The following is a 20,732-nucleotide window of genomic DNA, read 5'->3' as shown; positions in this document are numbered from 1 at the left end:
TCCTGTTGTATTGCGTTGTTATTAAAGGCGCAGTGCAGTCAAATACGTGATGTACCTGTGTTTTATATATATTCTTCCATACTGTGAAGTTGTGAAAATTATTATAATGCACTTTTAGTGTAAGAGCTGTTTGAAAAGACTGCTAGAAAGGTCTGCCTGTTTTGGAGTTTATAGACCATTAATTTCAAATCTCTCTGCCAATAGCAGCTAGTTTTCAGAATTCCCTTCCCAACTCAGACCACTCCCAGACAGTCCTAAGAAAATCCTTGAATGAGAAATGACTCTTTGCTAAAAAGCTATTTTTGTTTCTTCTTGACCATTTTAATTGAAAATAATCACTGTGCTATACAATTACTACTACCACTATTTCTACTTTAATTGAAAACAGTTACAGTAAGGTACTTCATCGTTACCCAGACATGATTTGATATTGAGATAAAAACGGCTGCATTGGACCTTTAAATGTTCCAGTGTTTGTTGTGTTTCATAGTCCAATACTGTATGTCATTTTTATATACTCTATATTTTTTTATTTAGGCTTCTTTTTGCTGTGGTTCATAGTGTGCCTGATGTATGACGGCCAAATGTGTCACATCACTTCTTTGTGATGGTGTTTCATGTCATGTAGTAATATGAGCCACGGTATCTCATAGTGTGCTTGCGCTGCTCTCTCCCAGGGTGCCGGGGTGATGTCAGTGTACCTATTCATGAAGCGCTACGCCGAGGAGGAGATGTACCGGCCCCACCCGTCCCTCTACCGCCCCCGCCTGTCCGAGTGCAGCGACTACAGCGGCCAGTACCTTCACCCCGAGTCGTGGCCTCCTCCGCAGAGGGGCCGCAGCGCGTCTGAGGTCTCCAGTGACATCTCCATCCAGCTGAACCAGACGCCCCCGCCGCCCAAGGGCAGCTCCCAGCAACAGCAGCAGGCCCCGTCCTCTGGCCCCTCCTCGGGCGCCAGCTACCAGCAGTCCTCCTCCTCCTACCCCCACCACACCATGTCCTCCCACCCCCTCCACTCCAGCCACCACACCATGTCCTCTCACCCCAGCGGGCCTCCTCCCCAGTCCATGCCCATGGCCATGCCCCCCTCTGCCCAGCCCCCTCCCCGCTACCACCAACACATGCGCATGAGTGCCTCGCCATGCTAGAAGGGGGGAGTGAGGGATGAGGGAGGGGGGTAGACAGAGTGAGGGTTGGCTCTGTTGTACTCGCAACACACAGAGACAGATGCAAACACACACGCACATACACACACCCAAACACACAGATGCACGCATGAAGAGTGTGGGAGGAGAGATGGAAGCGAGGATGAGAGAAGGAGATTTAGGAGATCAAGAGAAAGAAGGGAATGAACGAGGTGGGCGGAGGATGATTTAAAATGTGTGCTGTGCCTCAGATGAAGACAGACATTTTAGCAAACTTTCAGAGAGAGGGAGGAAACGAGAGAGGGAGAGGGGGGGGATATGATAATTATTTACACAATAAGAAAAAGAGGGAGGAGAGGTATGGGGGGCTGTAAAAAAAGAGTGCTGCTGTTTCAGAAGAATACGCATTAGATGCATTTCAAGCACTAACACACACTAGAATCAAGGACACATTGTATATGCATAGAGATTTATACTTAAACTGTATAGACATTTTTCTTTAAGTGCTGGGAAAACAAATGTTGAAAAATGAACCATGTTTGTCTTTCATGAGATGTGTATTACTGTATGATTAGGTCTATCATTGTATTAATTGTATTGTTTGTATTTAATAATAATATAATAATATATGCCATTTAGCAGACGCTTTTATCCAAAGCGACTTACAGTCATGTGTGCATACATTCTACGTATGGGTGGTCCCGGGGATCGAACCCACTACCCTGGCGTTACAAGCGCCATGCTCTACCAACTGAGCTACAGAACCCCATTTGAGAGGCATTGTTGGATGAATGTTCCCATAGACTTCTGAAGATCATTCAAGATGGTTCTGTGACTCAAACTGTACATATTATAACATATCAGATTCTCCTCTAGCATTCTTCTACTATACATGTCCAGGTCGCAGGCTTCAGCATCCGTTTTGGAATCCATAAAAACACTTGAATTTTTGTTGTTATGTTTTTGACTAAAATGTCATGGTAACAAAGAAAATCCATAACTTTCCATCATTTATAAATATTTACGACTGAGAATATAAAAAAAATATATAAAAAATTTTACTACCAAGAATGAGAGCATATTTGCAGATCCCGCGAGACTTAGGATCTTCCTTTGATTGCTAATTAGCTTGAGTGTTCATATTCTGTAGCACATGGCTGATTACCAGTAGCGTATCTTCTCTTTATAGTTACCAGAAGAGCTTCCCATTTAGCTATGGAGTAGATTGATGAAGTAAAGACTGTGTTTGTTTTGAAATGTTTACTTTTCTCCTTCTGACTGTGACTGGGTTTATATAATACATGCTGCCTATGTAGCCTACCCACTGTACTACATGTTTACATTCTATTCTATGTGTATTGGTATACTTATAGTAAATGTAACACACACACACACACACACACACACACACACACACACACACACACACACACACACACACACACACACACACACACACACACACACACACACACACACACACACACACACACACACACACACACACACACACACACACACCAGCTTCAACAGTCCTGCTATAACTACAATTACTACTACTACTACTATTTCTACTACTAATATCAAAATAAAGATTGTGGCCATTATCATTAGCTATGTTTATAAACATTTGTATTATAATAATAATGTCAGTAAATGCAACACGACAACTTATAAAACCATACATGAGGATGTGAAAGAAAGAAAGGGGTTACTATGAGTTCAACATGGTCGGATATAAAGCACAGAAATATATTTCAAGACAGCGTCTGTCAGTGAGAGCATAGACAGCGTCTATGTCAGTGAGAGCATAGACAGCATCTATGTCAGTGAGAGCATAGACAGCGTCTATGTCAGTGAGAGCATAGACAGCGTCTATGTCAGTGAGAGCATAGACAGCGTCTATGTCAGTGAGAGCATAGACAGCGTCTATGTCAGTGAGAGCATAGACAGCGTCTATGTAAAGGAGAGCAAAACATGACCAAGGTCTCTGTACCACCCTCTAGTGCTGTTGCTGTGAGTCTGATAGCTCTGCATCCGGGTTGAACGTTTGGATCATGACATGCACACTTTTGTAGCGAACAAGACTGATAGCAATTCCTGACTTGGGGATAGATTTATAACAAAGTCTTGTAATATCGCAGTACAAATAGTGAACAAATCTCACTAGACATTGAATTGCATTCCAATTGTTTTCCTAATAAGATGTGATTGTTTTTCACGAATTCCAGATCTTTTCCTGCAATCAAATAACTTGATCAAATGTTTTTTAATATTTATATTGTTCATTATGTAGCAGATGCACATACACATGTGATGGAAGGTGGTATTATTTAGTTTGGGACCCAGGACAGTGATGTACAGCCTATAATAGACTATAGAGTCAAATATATGAATTCAATATCAAAGAACAGGACTGGCTCCTGCTGGAGAGAAAGTGATAAGATAACTAATATTTGTAGCTTGTTCTATTATCATAACAGCTAGAATAGCGTATTGGTGTAGTTGTTTTAAAGCTATAGTGTAAATATATATTTATATATAAAATATAGGCCTATTATAGGCCCATTATTATTTGGTGTGAAAGGTTGATTCATTGAAAGAGATAAAGAGGGAGAGAGCGAGAGGGAGAAAGAGGTGACAAGGGTAGCTGTAAGAAATGTTTAAAACAAATGCTAAAACTATTTTGTATTTTGTCAATGAAGTATTATCCTCTGTGGTTTTTCCTCATTAAACTACTTTGTTAAATTGAGGTTTGCTTTTAGAGAGCCATATGGCTTCACTAGCCAATGAATGTTATTGAAGTTGAGGACGATTGGGGTTTTCTGTAGCTGAAGTAAGATTCTGTTTTTTTCTCCACGTTTGCCTTCCCCCCCTCAACTGTTCATTGATTTCCTTAGGTTTCTTTTTATTGCCTTCACTTCTGCCTCCTCTCGCTTTCCATCCCCTCATATATGACTACCTTTTGAACTTTATTGATCATTTGTCTTGGTTTGTTTCTCAAATCCCCATTAATGTAATGTCTCTTCTCTTTGCAGGCCTCGTTTCTCAACTCATTCTCGATTTCTTTCTTCTTTTTGTAATGGCGCTCTCTTAGAATCTGTCTTTGAGCTCATTCAAATGAACTGTGCCTAACAACAGTAGCAGAGATCAAAACTATTCATTATTATTAGGAATATTATATGATAATTATTATTGTTGTTACTTACTATTATTATTAGCGTAAATATGTTACCCATATTTACAACAAAATCAATGGTACTATTTAGTAGTAATAATGACAATAATGCCATTTTCTTTTTGCTAAGCAATGCACTAATGAATCTGAGCGATTGTTCATACCTTGAGAACATGAATAATGTTATGCCTGGGGTTGTTGAGTAACATGTCATTGTTCTACAGCTATTGAATAAATCCTAGGGGTAAATCTGTGTGTGTGCTTAATGTTTGTGGTCAGATGTCTTTACGGTTTTTGACTGCACACACAATCTCACACACACAATTACACACATACACACCCTTGCAAGAACCTACCGCTGATGTCAGGAACTTTTAGAGCTGAAAAGATCAACATGGCTAAACTATATTGAGGTGAAATCCTGTTTGCACACTGGTGTAGAGAATGAATAGCAGGACAGGAGATTGACATACTGACATATTTTATATAGCTTGGTAATGCCCGCTGCTTTTGTGTGTTAATACAAAGCTCTACTTATTCAAGGCCATAGGAAATGTATCAGTTGCTTGTGTGCGTGTGTGTGCGTGTGTGTGTGCGTGTGTGCAGGGGCGGACTAGTAAAGATTAACTGTAAACTGTGTTACCTTTTAATGTTCCATGAACATAGCCAGTCTTGATGTTTTAATCTTGATTGTCAAACAAATCACTTAAAAAAGGAGGCTACCTTCACACGTTCATCCAAAATAATTCCAGCATCCAAACTTTGAACTGTGCACCCACCAGCTTTCCTTCAATTCGCATGGCTGAAACTATCTCACCGGAGAAAGAATCCCAGCGACTTGCCATACTATTTTTGGCCAGATAGCATCAGGTACATGGACTACACTCGAGTGGATCTTGTGGGCGCCTTAAGCGGTGAAATGATACACATTACCTATACTTAATCACCTTTGGATATACTGGAAATACAATTGCAGACTATCAAAGCTGGCAGTGAACAGGTATTTCAGGTTTGCATGATGTTTTATGCCTGTGTAAATAGAATTGTAATTCTATGAGAATGCCTACAAAGACTGTTAGATTAATTACCTGTCACTTTGACTTGAATATGCATAACATCATGAATTCAATGTATTGTCACAATTAAGTTTTACATGACTTACGCCAGGATGAACAGCAATTTATCTCTCAATTGACTTAATTTATTGACAAACCACAGGCTATAAATCACTTCAAATTGCACAGTAAACTTATTTCAAACATTGTACAAGCTGTAGTCAATACCATGAACTGTTGGTGATAGCCTACATTTGAACATGGTATACATTTTTAGCCGTGATTGCTAGCTGATGCTTCATGACACATGCAGGACAGGCTTCACAGGCTACTTACCGGGTGGAAGTGGACACAGCCCAGGTATTCTTTATCGTAGAGATTTAGATTGTCACCTAAAACCCTCACAAACTTTTGCAGATGCACAATTGAGAGCATCCTGTCGAGCTGTATCACCACAGGGCTCTCCAGAGGGTGGTGCGGTCTGCACAACACATCACCGGGGGCCAACTACCTGCCCTCCAGGCCATATTGGTCAGGGAACGAATGGCAGTATAGACATAATTTTATAATTGTATGAGTTTACTTATGCAGGAAAATCTAAGTAAGACATGCGATGTATCAGAAATGGTGTAATTTAATTATTGTCAAAATAAAATATTGTCGTATAATTATTAGGTTTTATACCAATTTTCTGTATAAATGGCCTCTAAAATATATGAATACTGAATAAAATTCTAAACACAACATGCAACAATTTCTAAGAGTTAGAGTTCATATGAAACCAGTCAATTGAAATAAATACATTAGGCCCAATCTAGGTATTTCACATGACTGGGAATACAGATATGAATCTCTTGATCACTCAGGCATTGTGTTGTGTGACAAGACTACACATTTTAGAGTGGCCTTTTATTGTCCCCAGCACAAGGTGAACCTGTGTAATGATCATGCTTTTTAATCAGCTTCTTGATATGCCACACCTATCAGGTGGATGGATTATCTTGGCAAAGGAGAAATGCTCACTAACAGGGATGTAAACAAATTTGTGCACAACATTTTTGAGAAATAAGCTTTTGGGTGCGTATGAAACATTTCTGGAATACTTTATTTCAGCTCATGAAACATTGGACCAAAACTTTACATATTGCGTTTATATTTTTGTTCAGTAGAATCAGACCGTAAATGTAAAACAAAATATTGGAAAGCTGTGAGTGCTATTATATCTAAGTCCTACATCACGATTTCAGCCAATGCATGGATACAGATTGAAAGCATTGTTTGAATTAAATGTTGGCATATTGGCAGTTAATTATAACTTCCTGGCTACCTGACAAACATACAGTGCAGGTAAATCAATTGTTTTACTAAATATCTTATCACAGCACTGGCAATGACCAACTCTCTGACCAAAATGGCTGACCTTTATACCATCATAAGAATGTTAATGGCCATTCTAGTATTCTAATTCCTAATTCTATGTTCTGTATGGTGAACGATAGTGATTGATGTCATAATATAGTATACTTATGTTGATGTACTTCTTGGCTTCAATGTTTTTCGGTATCAAATTAGAAACTGTTGGCTGATTTCTTCAGGAAATGGGGAGGACACCTGTCGTCAAAAGTTGATTGCACAGGTGTGCGAAGCTGTCTCGTGACTTCCCTGCTAAAATTGGCGCGCTTGGACATGATTGGATACAAACCTTTTCCGTTAAACTCTTTCTCAAACCTTTGTTGCAGTAGCACCTGTCAAACGTGGCTATGCATTTTATATAGCTAATCCTATGGCATAATATATCTATATATTTTTTAAGACTTGAGACTGGCATTACGTTCATCTAACCCCCCTTTATAATAAACATTGATATATTATTTTCATAATAACACACACATCTATAGGCTCGTAATTCACGCAAAAATGTATATTAGAATTGCTGTTACAATGACGGAATTCAACGTGTGATTTGACCTATGGATTTGACCTATTATTCAAAAACACCTTTTTCACTCACTCTCCCCCTCCAACTCCCACCACATCCCTCGACGTCGTTTCGTTTCATTCTATTCTTGCAAAGTCTACGGCTCTTTCTTACGTCTCTTGCCCATGCCTCGCATGCGGAGTCCGTCCACCACTGCAGAAGTTCAACAATTACAGGTAAAACATTGAGCAATATTATTTCCGTAAAATTATTTATCATTCTAATAAGGATAGCATGGAATACTGTTATACTTGCATGATAAAATGAGGGATGCAGACGTTAAGTGTTTTCAGAGCAGTTCCATGTACTATAGATAATTAACCTAGTATACATGTTTAACAGTATTAGCACATACTCAACCTATATGTTTTTTGAACAATATTGCGTTTATTCATTTTAGAAAATACATATTTATTTTATGTTTACACAGAAATGTAGCCTACTTGGTACAATGACAGCTATGTCCAAATCAATAGCCGTGAGACTATTTACGTAAGCAAAGCACTCAAATATTCCTAATGCGCATCAACTGTGTTCAGACTGAATAGAGACTACTCAAAAGCTGTTAATAACTCAACATCTTATTTTAAGTCGGATTTTGTCAGGTTTCTTAACCTAGCGTCTCTCTCTCTCTCTCTCTCTCTGCTGGTGTCGCAAGTAGTATTTGTGTTCATAAACAAAATGTTGATCTTAGCCAACAAGACAGAGGAAGTTCAACATTTATCCAGACCTCCACTTGTTCGTTTTCTTGGTCCATGTACATTAATCGGTTAATCAATCGGGGCAGCAGGTAGCCTTGTGGTTAGAGGTTGCAAGTTCGCAATCCCGGAGCTGACAAGGTACAAATCTGTCGTTATGCACCTGAACCGGCAGTTAACCTAGGCCGTCATTGAAATAGTGTAATTTGTTCTTAACTGACTTGCCTAGTTAAATAAAGGTTTAAAAAAATACAATGGTTTTGCTTCTGCTTTCTATGACGCTTCATGTTCTTGCCCCTTCAGCAGCAATTGCCAATGACTATAACGACATAATTGCTTAACCAGGGTGTTGTGCATTTCTTTTCACAGATAGCAATAGCCATATCAATGCAATGGTTCTGATTTATGATTTCAAACACACATGCACGCACGCACAGACATGAAGTATTCAGAGCTACTTGCCTCACCTCAACTTTTGCCAGACAGATCTTCTTTACTGTCAGTAAATACAGTATGTAAATCAGGTGACTGTTCAGGATTCAGACCAAATATAAGGAAAGTGTGTATCTCTGTGTGTGCTTTTGTATGTATGTGTGTGTGTCTCTCTGTGTGCACAATGTTTTTAATGAAATTGAATACACACTGTGTGGAGAAATGCAACTGAGTGCGATTAATATCAAGGTTATCCTCTTGTTGTTTTGGCCCATACCTTTTGTTCACTCTACAATGTTATATTCTTACTGAATCTCCCCAATCACTCACCATTGAATGCCACATACACCCCATAGCTGTATGTTCACGCATTTCAGTATGCGGTTCTGGTTGGTCCTTGAACTAGATCTCTTCATTTATCATCTTCTGTGTTTATGTTGCCGATGGCAACATTTCCTCCATATCTGTGCATCTGGGTTACTTGCTTCTAAACAGTACATACAGGAACAACTATAGAAACAACAACCTTCTATTGGTTTTGACATGGAGGAAAATCATCTGTATGATTCAAACGAGTTTCAGTGGGTTCAGGTATAGATTGAACTAACTTTATTTTTTGAAAGAAACTTGGTTTGAAAATGTGAGTCATAAACCACTGTCAGATGACTATCACCTAACTTTTCGTCGATTATATTCTCATTACAATGCTCCCACTGCAGTAAACTGAATCATTCAATGCATGCTGCATCCATCAAAGAATGTCATAAAGAAACAATTGCGTTGTAGGTCATTATTGTAAACATAACCGTATTCGCTGCTCATTAATCATACTGTACGTACATTTTCAGTTGATGATACCACAGCTGCACACACACACACACACACACACACACACACACACACACACACACACACACACACACACACACACACACACACACACACACACACACACACACACACACACACACACACACACACACACACACACACACACACACACACACACACACACACAGCATATGATAGCTCAACTAAATAATGATACTGATCGAAGAGCTTGTCATCATCAGAACGTTCTTGATTACTTCCTTAATTGAACAGTGCAGTTTACAGAGTCGATTAACGCACGGGTCTAAAAAATCCCCATCAATATCCGTCAATATAGATTTAAATCCGTTTCTTTTGTATGGCCTGCGTCTCAATTCACCGCATCTGTCTATGGCGGCCTTCCGTGTCTGCCGTGGAAGGTGGCGGAGCTACAGCGCTGTTTGTCAGACCATGAGACATCCCGAAAATCGGTCTTCTCACAAAAACGTCTGTAGTGTCCGAACCGTTTGAGCAACAAACTAATATAACCCCACTATTGAAAGGGGAGACTCTCACAAACACGATGCTCTATGACCCCCACTAGTATGAAAGTAACCCATACAAAACAATGGAAGTATGGAGGTAGTTTTGTGGCAACAAAAATAAGGGGTTAAATATATGTAAAAAAATAAAAATGACCAGCTTTCTTAAATTTCCTATATATAAGACCGACACTTCAAAACATTTTGACTGCCTTTTTAACATTTATGAATGTATTCCTATGGGCTGTAGTGGTAAAGGCCAAATTCAATATATTTTGTATCTTTTTTTATTTAACTAGGTTAGTCAGTTAAGAACAAATTCTTATTTACAATGACGGTCTACCCCGGCCAAACACGAACCCTGACAACGCTGGACCAATTTTCCCAATCACAGCCGGTTGTGATACAGCCTGGAATCAAACCAGGGTCTGTAGTGACGCCTCAAGATGCAGTGCCTTTGACCACTGCGCCACTCAGGAAACTTAAAACAAATGTTTTATCAAATATAATTTGGGATTTTCTTGGGATACCTAAAGGGGTCCTAAAATTAAAAAAATCTATTATCTAAATGATCCATGATATGACCATCTTAAAACAATTCCATATGTTAGCTTAGTACCTTCAATTACTCACTCTATTAAAAATATATATTATATTGAGGTCTTCAGCATTGGTACTTATATTTGGTTTAATGTCGGCAAAATCCACTCAGCTGTTTCAACTGCCCCTCACTCCCTTCTCCTCGCCGTGTTCAGTTCCGTCCTAGACTTTGGAATTCGCTGTTGCCATGGCAATGGATAGAGCACGCTCTCTCACTTCTTTCCCGTTCACTCTTGCTTTATATATCCCTCTCTGTGTGAAATGTGGAAACGGATCAGCTTATTTCCTTTCTGGTCTGTCATCGCAGAATGTACAAACACAATTTTATTAATGATTTATCTTTTTGTAAGGTTCGGAAAGAACATTTTACTTGGCTTCCCTCTCACGTCACATTAATTTATTCCATCCTTTCTTTTTCTTCTTCTCCCCACAGGAGCAACACTGAGATGCCTGCCAGTGCCATGACCACCCACTGAGAAGAGGGACGGAACCGTGAGTTGCGGATCCACGCTCACATACAGACGAACCAGAGTGTGAAAGAGGAAGAACACGGAAGCAGAGAGAGAGAGAGACACACACACAGGGGAACGAGAGAGAAGAGAGGAAACGAGAGCGGGAGAGCGGTCGATGGATGGCGCTTGGACAGAGGGGACACTGAAGGCGCACTCTTCACTGACGAGGAACAGCAAGCTGCAGACATGGAGGCAAAAGGCAGAGGCATGCCCCAAGGTAACACACATTTCACTAGAAACACACGCACAAACACACACACACACTTAAGAAAATACACACTTAACAGATGCCTGGATTCAAAAGACAACAATATGATTTACCCAAGTCATTATTCTGTAACTAGACTAGACTAAGTCTTTTTGCCCTTTTTCGAAATGTGCTTTTGTATTAAAACAATTAAAAGTCATCAGAAAGACAAAGCACTGACAATGCGTTTTTGTAATTGGCCCTCTGGGATTAATAAAGTCCTATTGAAATTAAATGAAAGCGAGACACACGTTTTTTGACATACAGCTCAATATCGGGTACATTTTGTTTTATCGGTTGTTACCTTGGAAACAACCAACAAATCCACACCATTCAAGACAATGCTCTTGATTTCTAGCTTCCAGGCGTCCTTACTATTTCACCAACTCTCCTTCTCTTTCTCCATCCCGCTCTCTCCTCCTTCCCTCTCCTCCTTTTCTCTCTCTCCGGCCCAGTCATGGTGTGGTGGGAGAAGGGGATCCAGGTTGTCCTCACCACTTTGGGGGCGTTTGCAGCCTTTTCCCTGATGGCGGTGGCCATTGGGACGGACTACTGGCTGTACGCACGGGCCTTCATCTGCAACAGCACGGCCAACTCCTCCCAGGACGACCCCAACAACAAGGACAAGAAAGACCCTGGAGCCCTCACACACTCTGGCCTCTGGAGGATCTGCTGTCTGGAGGGTAAGGGGAGGACTAGACGTGTGTGGGGAGGTGTGGAGGGGGAGGGGTGATGGGGGTCCAGTGTATTTCCAGAGTTTTGGTGTGTGTGTGTGTGTGTGTGTGTGTGTGTGTGTGTGTGTGTGTGTGTGTGTGTGTGTGTGTGTGTGTGTGTGTGTGTGTGTGTGTGTGTGTGTGTGTGTGTGTGTGTGTGTGTGTGTGTGTGTGTGGATCTGACGTCTCTGAAGCCAATCTAAAATGTGCAGTTTTGTCACACGGCACAATGCCACATATGCCTCAAGTTTTGATGGAGAGTGCAATTAGCATGCTGACTGCAGGAATGTCCACTAGAATGTAATGTTAATTTCTCCACCATATGACGCCTCCAACGTCATTTTAGAGAATTTGGCAGTACGTCCAACCGGCTTCACAACCGCAGACCAGGTGTATGGCGTCGTGCCATTCATCTGCCACCATCACTTCATGTTTCAGCATGATAATGCAAGGCCCCATGTCACAAGGATCTGTACACAAGTTGAAAATGTCCCAGTTCTTCCATGGCCTGCATACTCACCAGACGTGTCACCCATTGAGAATGTTTGAGATGCTCTGGATGGACGACAGCGTGTTCCAGTTCCCACCAATATCCAGCAACTTCGCACAGGCCACAATCAACAGCCTGATCAACTCAATGCAAAGGAGATGTGTCGCGCTGCATGAGGCAAATGGTGGTCACACCAGATACTGACTGGTTTTCTGATCCACGGTGCTTTTTTTTAAGGTATCTGTGAACAACATTCCCAATAATGTGAATTCCATTGATTAGGGCCTAATCAATTAATTTCAATTGACTGATCTCCTTATATGAACTGTAATTCAGTAAAGTCTTTTAAATTGTTGCCTGTTGCATTTATATTTTTGTTCAGTATATTGTTAACATTCGCCTTCTACATCTAGTTAAATATTGAACTTTCATCCTCTCAGGCCAGGGGAACAATGTATGAATTGATTTCGCTCGCTATGATGCTTTCTTCAGTGAGATACACTATATATACAAAAATATGTGGACACCCCTTGAAATTAGTGGATTTGTCTATTTCAGCCACAGCCGTTACTGACAGGTGTATAAAATCGTGCACACAGCCGTGAAATCTCCATAGACGAACATTGTCAGTAGAATGACTTTACTAAAGGGCTCAGTGGCTTTCACAGTGGCACCGTCATAGGATGCCTCTTATCCAACAAGTAATTTCATCAGATTTATGCCCTGCTAGAGCTGCTCAACTGTAAGTGCTGTTGTTGGGAAGTGGAAATGTCTAGGAGCAACAACGGCTCAGCCGCGAATTGGTAGGCCACATAAGCTCACAGAACAGAACCGCCAAGTGCTGTAGCGCGTATTGTATAAAAATTGTCTGTCCTCTGTTGCAACACTCACCACTGAGTTCCAAACTGCTTCTGGAAGAAAGTCAGCACAAGAACTGTTCGTCAGTAGCTTCATGAAATGGGTTTCCATGGCCGAGCAGCCGCAAAAAAAGCCTAAGATCGCAATGCCAAGCGTCGGCTGGAGTGGTGTAAAGCTTGCCGCCATTGGACTCTTGAGCAGTGGAAACGTTTTCTGGAGTGATGAATCACGCTTCACCATCTGGCAGTTGACGGATGAATCTGGGATGAATCTGGGATGAATCTGGGTTTGGCGGATGACAGGAGAACGCTACCTGCCCCAATGCGTAGTGCCAACTGTAAAGTTTGGTGGAGGAGGAATAATGGTCCGGGGCTGTTTTTCATGTTTTGGGCTAGGCCCCTTAGTTCCAGTGAAGTGAAATCTTAAGGGTACAGCATACAGTGATATTCTAGACGATTCTGTGCTTCCTACTTTGTGGCAACAGGGAAGGCCCTTTCCTGTTTCAGTATGACAATTCCCTCATGCACAAAGCGAGGTCCATACAGAAATGGTTTGTTGAGATCGGTGTGGAAGAACTTGACTGGCCTCCACAGAGCCCTGACCTCAACCACATCTAACACCTTTTGGATGAATTGGAACGCCGACTGTGAGCCAGGCCTAATCACCCAACATCAGTGCCCGACATAACTAATGCTCGTGGCTGAATGGAAGCAAGTCCCCCTAGCAATTTTCCAAAATCTAGTGGAAAGCCTTTCCAGAAGAGTAGAGGCTGTTATAACAGCAAAGGGGGGGGACCAACTCCATATTAATATCTATGATTTTGGAATGAGATGTTCGACGAGCAGGAGTCCGACACAGTGAGATCTGGATGAGTGCATTCAGAGCAGTGGAGGCTGCTGATGGGAGGATGACTCATAATAATGGACGGAATGGGGTGAATGGAATGGTATCAAAGACATAGTTTTCATGTGTTTGAGACCACGCCATTACTATGATTTGTCCTCCCCTAAGTAGCCTCCACTGATTCAGAGGACATCCAGTGGGCAGTGGCAGACAGTCAGTAGGAGAAGGCTCATTTCAAGAGCTGCTTATCTAACCTATTGCAGTCTGCGAGAAACTAGCCTCATCGAGAACCAGGCTTGACAATGACGTGATTGTGGAGGTATGGCTATGTGAGACTAGCGAATGTCAAAAAGGGCAATTATGAGCAATGAGTCAGTGGTGATAGTCTGATGGAGTGGTTCTCCATTTGCGGTAGACAGCTTCAACAAAAGAGGACAACAACACAGCCATTTTATATCATATTTGTGGTGTCTGCTCAACATACTGAAACCACTGATTATGGCTCCTTGATTATTATAGAACGTTTTTGTTGATTTAGTCTGTTGTTTTCTTCTGAGTACCCCCGGGGGAGTTCATATGACTGTCATGAAAAATACATTGTGTTTGAGCTATTTTAACCGACTTGGAAAGGGATTCAAATGAATACTTAATATGTCCAAACACCAAGCCCCAGATATCTGATTCTCTCTCTAATACTCCCTATCCTCTCTCCAATCTTTCTGTATCTCTCTCTCTGTCTCTGTCTCCCTGTCCATCTTTCTGTCCGTCTGTCTGTCTCACTGCCTGTCTGTCTGTCTGTCTCTGTCTGTCTGTCTGTCTGTCTGTCTGTCTGTCTGTCTGTCTGTCTGTCTGTCTGTCTGTCTGTCTGTCTGTCTGTCTGTCTGTCTGTCTGTCTGTCTGTCTGTCTGTCTCTGTCTCTCTCTGTCTCTCTCTCTCTCTCTCTCTCTCTCTCTCTCTCTCTCTCTCTCTCTCTCTCTCTCTGTCTCTCTCTCTCTCTCTCTCTCTCTCTCTCTCTCTCTCTCTCTCTCTCTCTCTCTCTCTCTCTCTCAGGGCTGAAGAGAGGAGTGTGTTCTCAGATCAATCATTTCCCGGACGATGCAGACTATGATCAGGATGCAGCAGAGTATCTCCTACGTGAGTAAGAGGACGTGGGCAGTGGGAGGATGTCACTAGAGAGATGTGATGTCGAATTGAAAAGAAAAACCTGGGAAACAGCAGCAGTGAATGCCCAGGTGCAGGGTTATGAGTAAGCTAACTCAGTGAGTATCTATCATTTAACAGAGGGAATTATGACAAAGCAATAGGATATTCCAATCAAACCAGAACATTGGTTGGAATTAGAATGTAGGATAGATTTATTCATTTATGTAAGGTGTTACAGAATACTGTACATGCTTATTGTAGCACATTACTTTACTCCAGATGGTGACAAAGTCACATATGCAGCTTGAAATGTCACCTTCACAACTTCAGCTTTAATCATTCATCTTTAATATATTTTTGCTATGCTCAGCAGGTTATGACACCAAAGGTTGCCGTCGCTTCCAATATTATCAGAGGATAGGAAGTAATATCTAAGCAGAGCTCCAGGTAGAAGATACCCATAGGCACATATCTAGGATCCCCAAATGATAACTATAACCACCAAACACTGTCAACATAAAACTGACCTTAGATCAGCAAATAAGGACAATTTCACCCCCATCCGTCTGCAGGTGTGGTCCGAGCCTCCAGTATCTTCCCCATCCTGAGTGCTATACTCCTCCTGATGGGAGCGATGTGTGTTGCATCCAGCAGCTTCTACAAGAGCAAGAGGAACATCATCCTAGGAGGAGGCATCCTGTTTGTGGCTGCTGGTAAGGCGCTGGTGTCTTGGTCTTGACTGTTTCTCTATTACTCAGTACACATGGGGAGGGTTTCCCAGACACAGTTGAAGCCTAGTCCTGGAGTTAAAATCATGGTGGTGTCCCATATTTATTTGCCTCTTGTTCAGATGGAATGCAATAGCCCTACTCGGCCTTAAATGTTCTCAATGGTCTCTGAACTAATTCTCCTTTTTAACTTGTAAATAGTGTTATTATCAAGGAAGTTCCTCATCCTTTCATCCATCCATGATATTCCCCTTTGTGTTGTTTTCCCCTCCTCATAATTTCATGTTAATGATATTGGTTGTGGCTTAGATTTCCCAAATACATCATCCGTTGAGTGGAGACTCAGGTCAAGGAGGCACAACACAGCAGTAGGGATAAAGATAGTTTATTTAGTATTATGGGATAAATTACCTCCTGAGTGGAGATATGGGTCAATGAGACATTACACAAGAGAAGTAATCAAGTTGAGATGGCTCCCCCACCCCCCAATGGAAAAGCTCAGAGAAAATTAATGGCATATTTATATTATAATATTATTATTATTATATTATAACATTTCACTTCCTCTCTTTCCCCCAGGCCTGAGCAACATCATCGGTGTGATCGTGTACATCTCTGCGGCACTGAGCGACATCTCGCCCAAGAAGGATGAGGACAAGAAGTGGCATTACTCGTACGGCTGGTCCTTCTACTTTGGAGGCCTCTCCTTCATCCTGGCTGAGATGGTGGGTGTCCTGGCTGTCAACATCTACATCGAGAAGAACAAGGAGCTGCGCTGCCGCTCTCGCACCGAACTCTTGAAGAGCACTACGCACGCCATGCTCCGCCTGCCTAGCTACCGCTTTCGCCGGCGCTCCCACTCCAGCTCGCACTCTTCCGACCCGCCACGCTCCCCCTGCGACACCTCACCCACAGGCGCCAAGAGTTTTGCATTACCGCCGTCTGCCCCGCCTTTCTCCGTTGCCACCCTGCCAAACCCGCACCATGCTGGTGGAGGATTAGGGGGCGATATCTCCATGTATACCCTGACCCGGGACTCCAAGATGGGGAGTCTTGGTGGCGGGGGACCCCCCCTCTACGGCACCGTGGACCGGGCCTCCCTCTACCAGCTGCACAACTACTTCCCCAAAGAGGAAGTGGGGGTGATGATGAGCGGCACGCTGCCTTCTCTCTCCAAGTCCAACCTCTCTGCGGCGGGCCAGAATTCCGCCGTCGGAGCCACTGCCATTGCGCCCCTGAATACCTTGTCGTCCTCCGGTCCTAACCCCCAGCAGCCACCTCTGCCCACTGGCACCATGGAGAGAGAGAGGGGCATGGGCACCCTGGACCGCCTGGGGGGCAAACGGAACAGGGACACCGACTCGGACACGCTGAACAGGAGAACCACGCCAGTGTGAGCCTCGGAGATAGGAGCAAGAGCCACGGAGGTGGAGGGCAAAATGGCGGTAACGCTTTACAGTAAATCCCTGTCGCACAACCTACCTTTCGCTGCCATAACAATGACTTAACAAGTAACGCTTTCCAGTTCACTACTGGTAAAGCCTACTGTTCGCTGCCATACATAACAATGACTTTGCGGATTTTATAAGCAGTCACGACAACTAGTGTAAATTCATGACAACTGCCTTAACACGGTCATGACGGCTCATACGGTGGCCTAAGTTCTGTAGTTAGCTTGCATAGGTAGCTTGCACATACTTGCTGTATGCGACATACTAGTATTTGACTACCTAATGTATTCGTGTTTATGACTGCTTATGACACTGATATTTCGAGGACTGTATGACAGGGCTTCTGTAAAGTGTTACCAAATAGGTCTGTAGGAATATGTAAGATAACTGAAAGAGAATAGTTGGCCATTCCTTGCCCTATCACTCCATCTCAGTCTGTTTTTGACTACTATGAATACATCTATTCCACTGACTAGAATATCAAATGTATTATTAACAATATTATTGAGTATATATTCATTTTGAAATGCACAATATGTCTATAGTGGTAAACTTTGGGTTGTCTTATCATTCCGAGTGCTTGATTATCATAGCCAGGTTACAAGAGTGTAAAGATTGTAACTTCTTGAATATTATCACATTGCTGTTGTTTCTATTCTCGTAATCGTAAATGCAGGGTAAATTTGTACATTTGAACTATGATTTTTTATTCTTGTATTTCTTTAAAGTTGAAAATGTTCCTTGATTTCTAGCTCCATCACACTTAATCTGATGGTGTCAGGCGAGAAGCATGTGCGCAAATATGAGTGTAATATTGTATTTATATTTCATTTTAAATATATATTTATTTTATTATTATTATTTATAATAATAGTCACTTATTATTATTGTTATACTTATTGTTATTATTTTTAAGGCAATTTTTTTGTTTGTTAATACAGATATAACCAACATAGCCTAATCTGTGTTTTTTTATTGTTTATGACAAGTGTATTAGATTATAGACTTTATATGAACCTATTTATTTTAGCGATGGTATATATTCTTAATGTTATTCGTTAAAGCAGCGATTCTCGACTGATGGGTCGCGACCCAAATTTGGGGTCGAATGGGTCACAGTCTGAACTTAAACGACTAAAACCAGGTAGTAAGTGATTAAACAATTGAATTTCTGAAATATTTTTCTTCAATATTATTTTTCTTCAAGCATTGTATTTTCAAAATAGAGCTAGCAGGGCTATTTAGCGGATTTAGTTGATTTTGTGGTCTCAAACCAGTGAGCTTATCAACACTCTTCATCAAGAATATGGGCAAATTTGACTTATTTCTTTAGCATCAAAAATACATTCCAGATTACATTTTATATATATTATGCGAATATTGGGTTGCGACTGGGACAACCTGGTTTAATCCGGGTCCTGAGGCAAAACCAGTTAAGCTGCTTTAAAGAGCCTACTTTGGGGTTTAGCGGGCTGTGATCCTGTGATCCTGTAAGTGAAGAAGACAACAATCTCTTCATGGTACATGATATTTCTACTCTACTGCACATGAGTCAAACTAAGGACATTTGTGATGTTTAAGCAATACAAAATTCTGAGCCTCAAAAAGAACTACAAAAAATACATTCAATAAACTTATATATGAAAATGGGTTGTGTGGAGTGTGTTATTTAACATATAACCAAGATGGTAATATAACAAATGAATGTCAAAATGTTTTCTACCGCATACCTGGTAATTACATGGTGCTCATCTTTTCCATTCATATACTGTAGCTGGAGATACAAAACCTGGGACATGGACTCATCTGAACAGAAGACCACTTTTGAGGTAACAGAAAACATCTGAAAAACATGATTTTAGAGTGTAATGTCTCGTCAATACCTCAACAGGGGACCTTGATTGTCCAGTCGGTATCGGATCAGAGGTCAGAGGTCACAGAGATGAAAGCTGGGCTAAGAGAGATCCAGGCCCAGGAAAGCAGCAGAATTCCTTAACACATGACTACAAAGGCAGTTAATTAATAATAATTGAATAACGCTGAATCTCTTCACTCTTGGGATGGAAATGATGAAGACGATCTGCCCAGGGGAAAAGTGACTGTTTTAATCTCATTAAAGTAATGACTTTGGAGGAGGAAGGAAGCTAGGGAGGGAGAGGGATGCTCTATTTGTTCAAGAGCATGGAGTGCACAGTTAATGTGTGATTTAGTTGGGGAGTTTAATTAGTCCTTCCTCTCTGGGGAGCCCTGGGTTGTGTTCAGTAGGGTACACTTTAGCAAAACATTATAACATTTTTTTTATTGGACAAGGTCAGGTAATATCTCCCTGTTTCAAAATGTTTTCTCCCACCTGAACACGACCCTGGTGGTGCAGTCTCTGTGGGTCTCTCGCTCTCAGATATCCACTCTGTACTGTGCTGGTCTGGTTACGCATCAATCATAGTTACTGGAACCTTGCTATGAAGGAGAATGTGGAAAATAAAATATATTGGGTTGGGTTGGCACGATAGTGTGACAAATGTCAACGTGCCCCTCGTCCCCAGAAAGCACCCCAGGAGGAAGAGGGACCGGTGACATGGACAGGAGACCTGTAAACCCTGCTGGTTCAGTACTACCATCATAACAAGGTGAGTTACGAGGTGGCCGGGCCTCCTCTATTTTGGTAACGTCAAGAGAAGCCAGTCCTTCTTATTACCTCTTGATCCTGGCTGACACACACATAAGGTCGTAACACCCACGATCGCCATCACACACACCCGGATTCAAGCATATACAGGCTATACACACTTGCAAGCAAATGCATTGTAAACGATCAGACACACACACACTTCACATACCCACACCGTCACGCACGCACACACAGACACACACACACACACGTCAACAACAGGATTTCAGAGAAGCACTCCCACCACCGGATCCCCTCCTCCAACCCCCCCCCCCCCACACACACACATACTCTTTCAGAAGAGAGCAACGGCTTCATTTGAAAACGAACTTCTATATATACAGCTTGGGCCGAGTGTCAGGTGTCTAGCGATGGTTGATTTGTGTTTCAGGGCTGCATGCGAAGTTGGCCAGGTCAGGAGGGGGAGAACGAGGGTAGAGGTTAACACAGCACAGACTCCACCACCAATCGTCTGGACCTCGTCCCACAGCAGCAGCCACCAGAGGCGGGGTGAGACATGAGTGACAGTGCGTGTGGCATTTATAGAGACACATGATAGGTCTACATGAGGAGCAGACTGGACTGACTTCAGCAAGTAAAATGAAATAAAAGCTTGTGGGAAGGGTGGGCTGAGGTGGTGG

General features: G+C 42.0%; 2 protein-coding genes across 3 annotated transcripts in view; both read left to right on the top strand.

The window, feature by feature from the left end:
* The window catches only part of LOC124043601 (voltage-dependent calcium channel gamma-7 subunit-like), a 34,362-nt gene extending 29,796 nt beyond the window's left edge, over positions 1-4,566 (top strand). The window contains exon 6 of the mRNA XM_046362361.1: positions 678-4,566. Within this exon, the coding sequence (XP_046218317.1) occupies positions 678-1,148 (471 nt within the window). The 3' untranslated portion in view covers positions 1,149-4,566. The remainder of the gene's footprint in view (positions 1-677) is intronic.
* A 2,838-nt stretch (positions 4,567-7,404) lies between these two features.
* LOC124043591 (voltage-dependent calcium channel gamma-4 subunit-like) lies at positions 7,405-19,063 on the top strand. 2 transcript variants are annotated; one of them, XM_046362334.1, is made up of 6 exons: positions 7,405-7,532; positions 10,872-11,167; positions 11,653-11,880; positions 15,152-15,235; positions 15,817-15,957; positions 16,552-19,063. In XM_046362334.1, the coding sequence occupies exons 2-6, from the start codon at positions 11,137-11,139 to the stop codon at positions 17,367-17,369; spliced, it is 1,302 nt and encodes a 433-aa protein (XP_046218290.1). In that variant the 5' UTR covers positions 7,405-7,532; positions 10,872-11,136; the 3' UTR covers positions 17,370-19,063. The 2 variants fall into 2 exon arrangements, with proteins under 2 accessions (XP_046218290.1, XP_046218291.1); XM_046362335.1 differs by lacking the exon at positions 7,405-7,532 and adding an exon at positions 10,683-10,748.
* Positions 19,064-20,732: the final 1,669 nt, after the last annotated feature.

This window comes from Oncorhynchus gorbuscha, linkage group LG09 (genome assembly GCF_021184085.1).
Source record: "Oncorhynchus gorbuscha isolate QuinsamMale2020 ecotype Even-year linkage group LG09, OgorEven_v1.0, whole genome shotgun sequence".
Classification (NCBI taxonomy): domain Eukaryota; kingdom Metazoa; phylum Chordata; class Actinopteri; order Salmoniformes; family Salmonidae; genus Oncorhynchus; species Oncorhynchus gorbuscha.
This window is presented reverse-complemented; position numbering and strand designations above follow the sequence as displayed.

What these genes read in the sequence shown, in the direction of transcription:
- LOC124043591 (XM_046362334.1), top strand. Translation starts at nt 11,137, where the DNA reads ATGGAGGCAAAAGGCAGAGGCATGCCCCAAG. An exon ending in AGGCAGAGGCATGCCCCAAG is followed by an intron (nt 11,168 to 11,652) that starts GTAACACACATT and finishes TCTCCGGCCCAG; the next exon opens with TCATGGTGTGGTGGGAGAAG. An exon ending in GAGGATCTGCTGTCTGGAGG is followed by an intron (nt 11,881 to 15,151) that starts GTAAGGGGAGGA and finishes TCTCTCTCTCAG; the next exon opens with GGCTGAAGAGAGGAGTGTGT.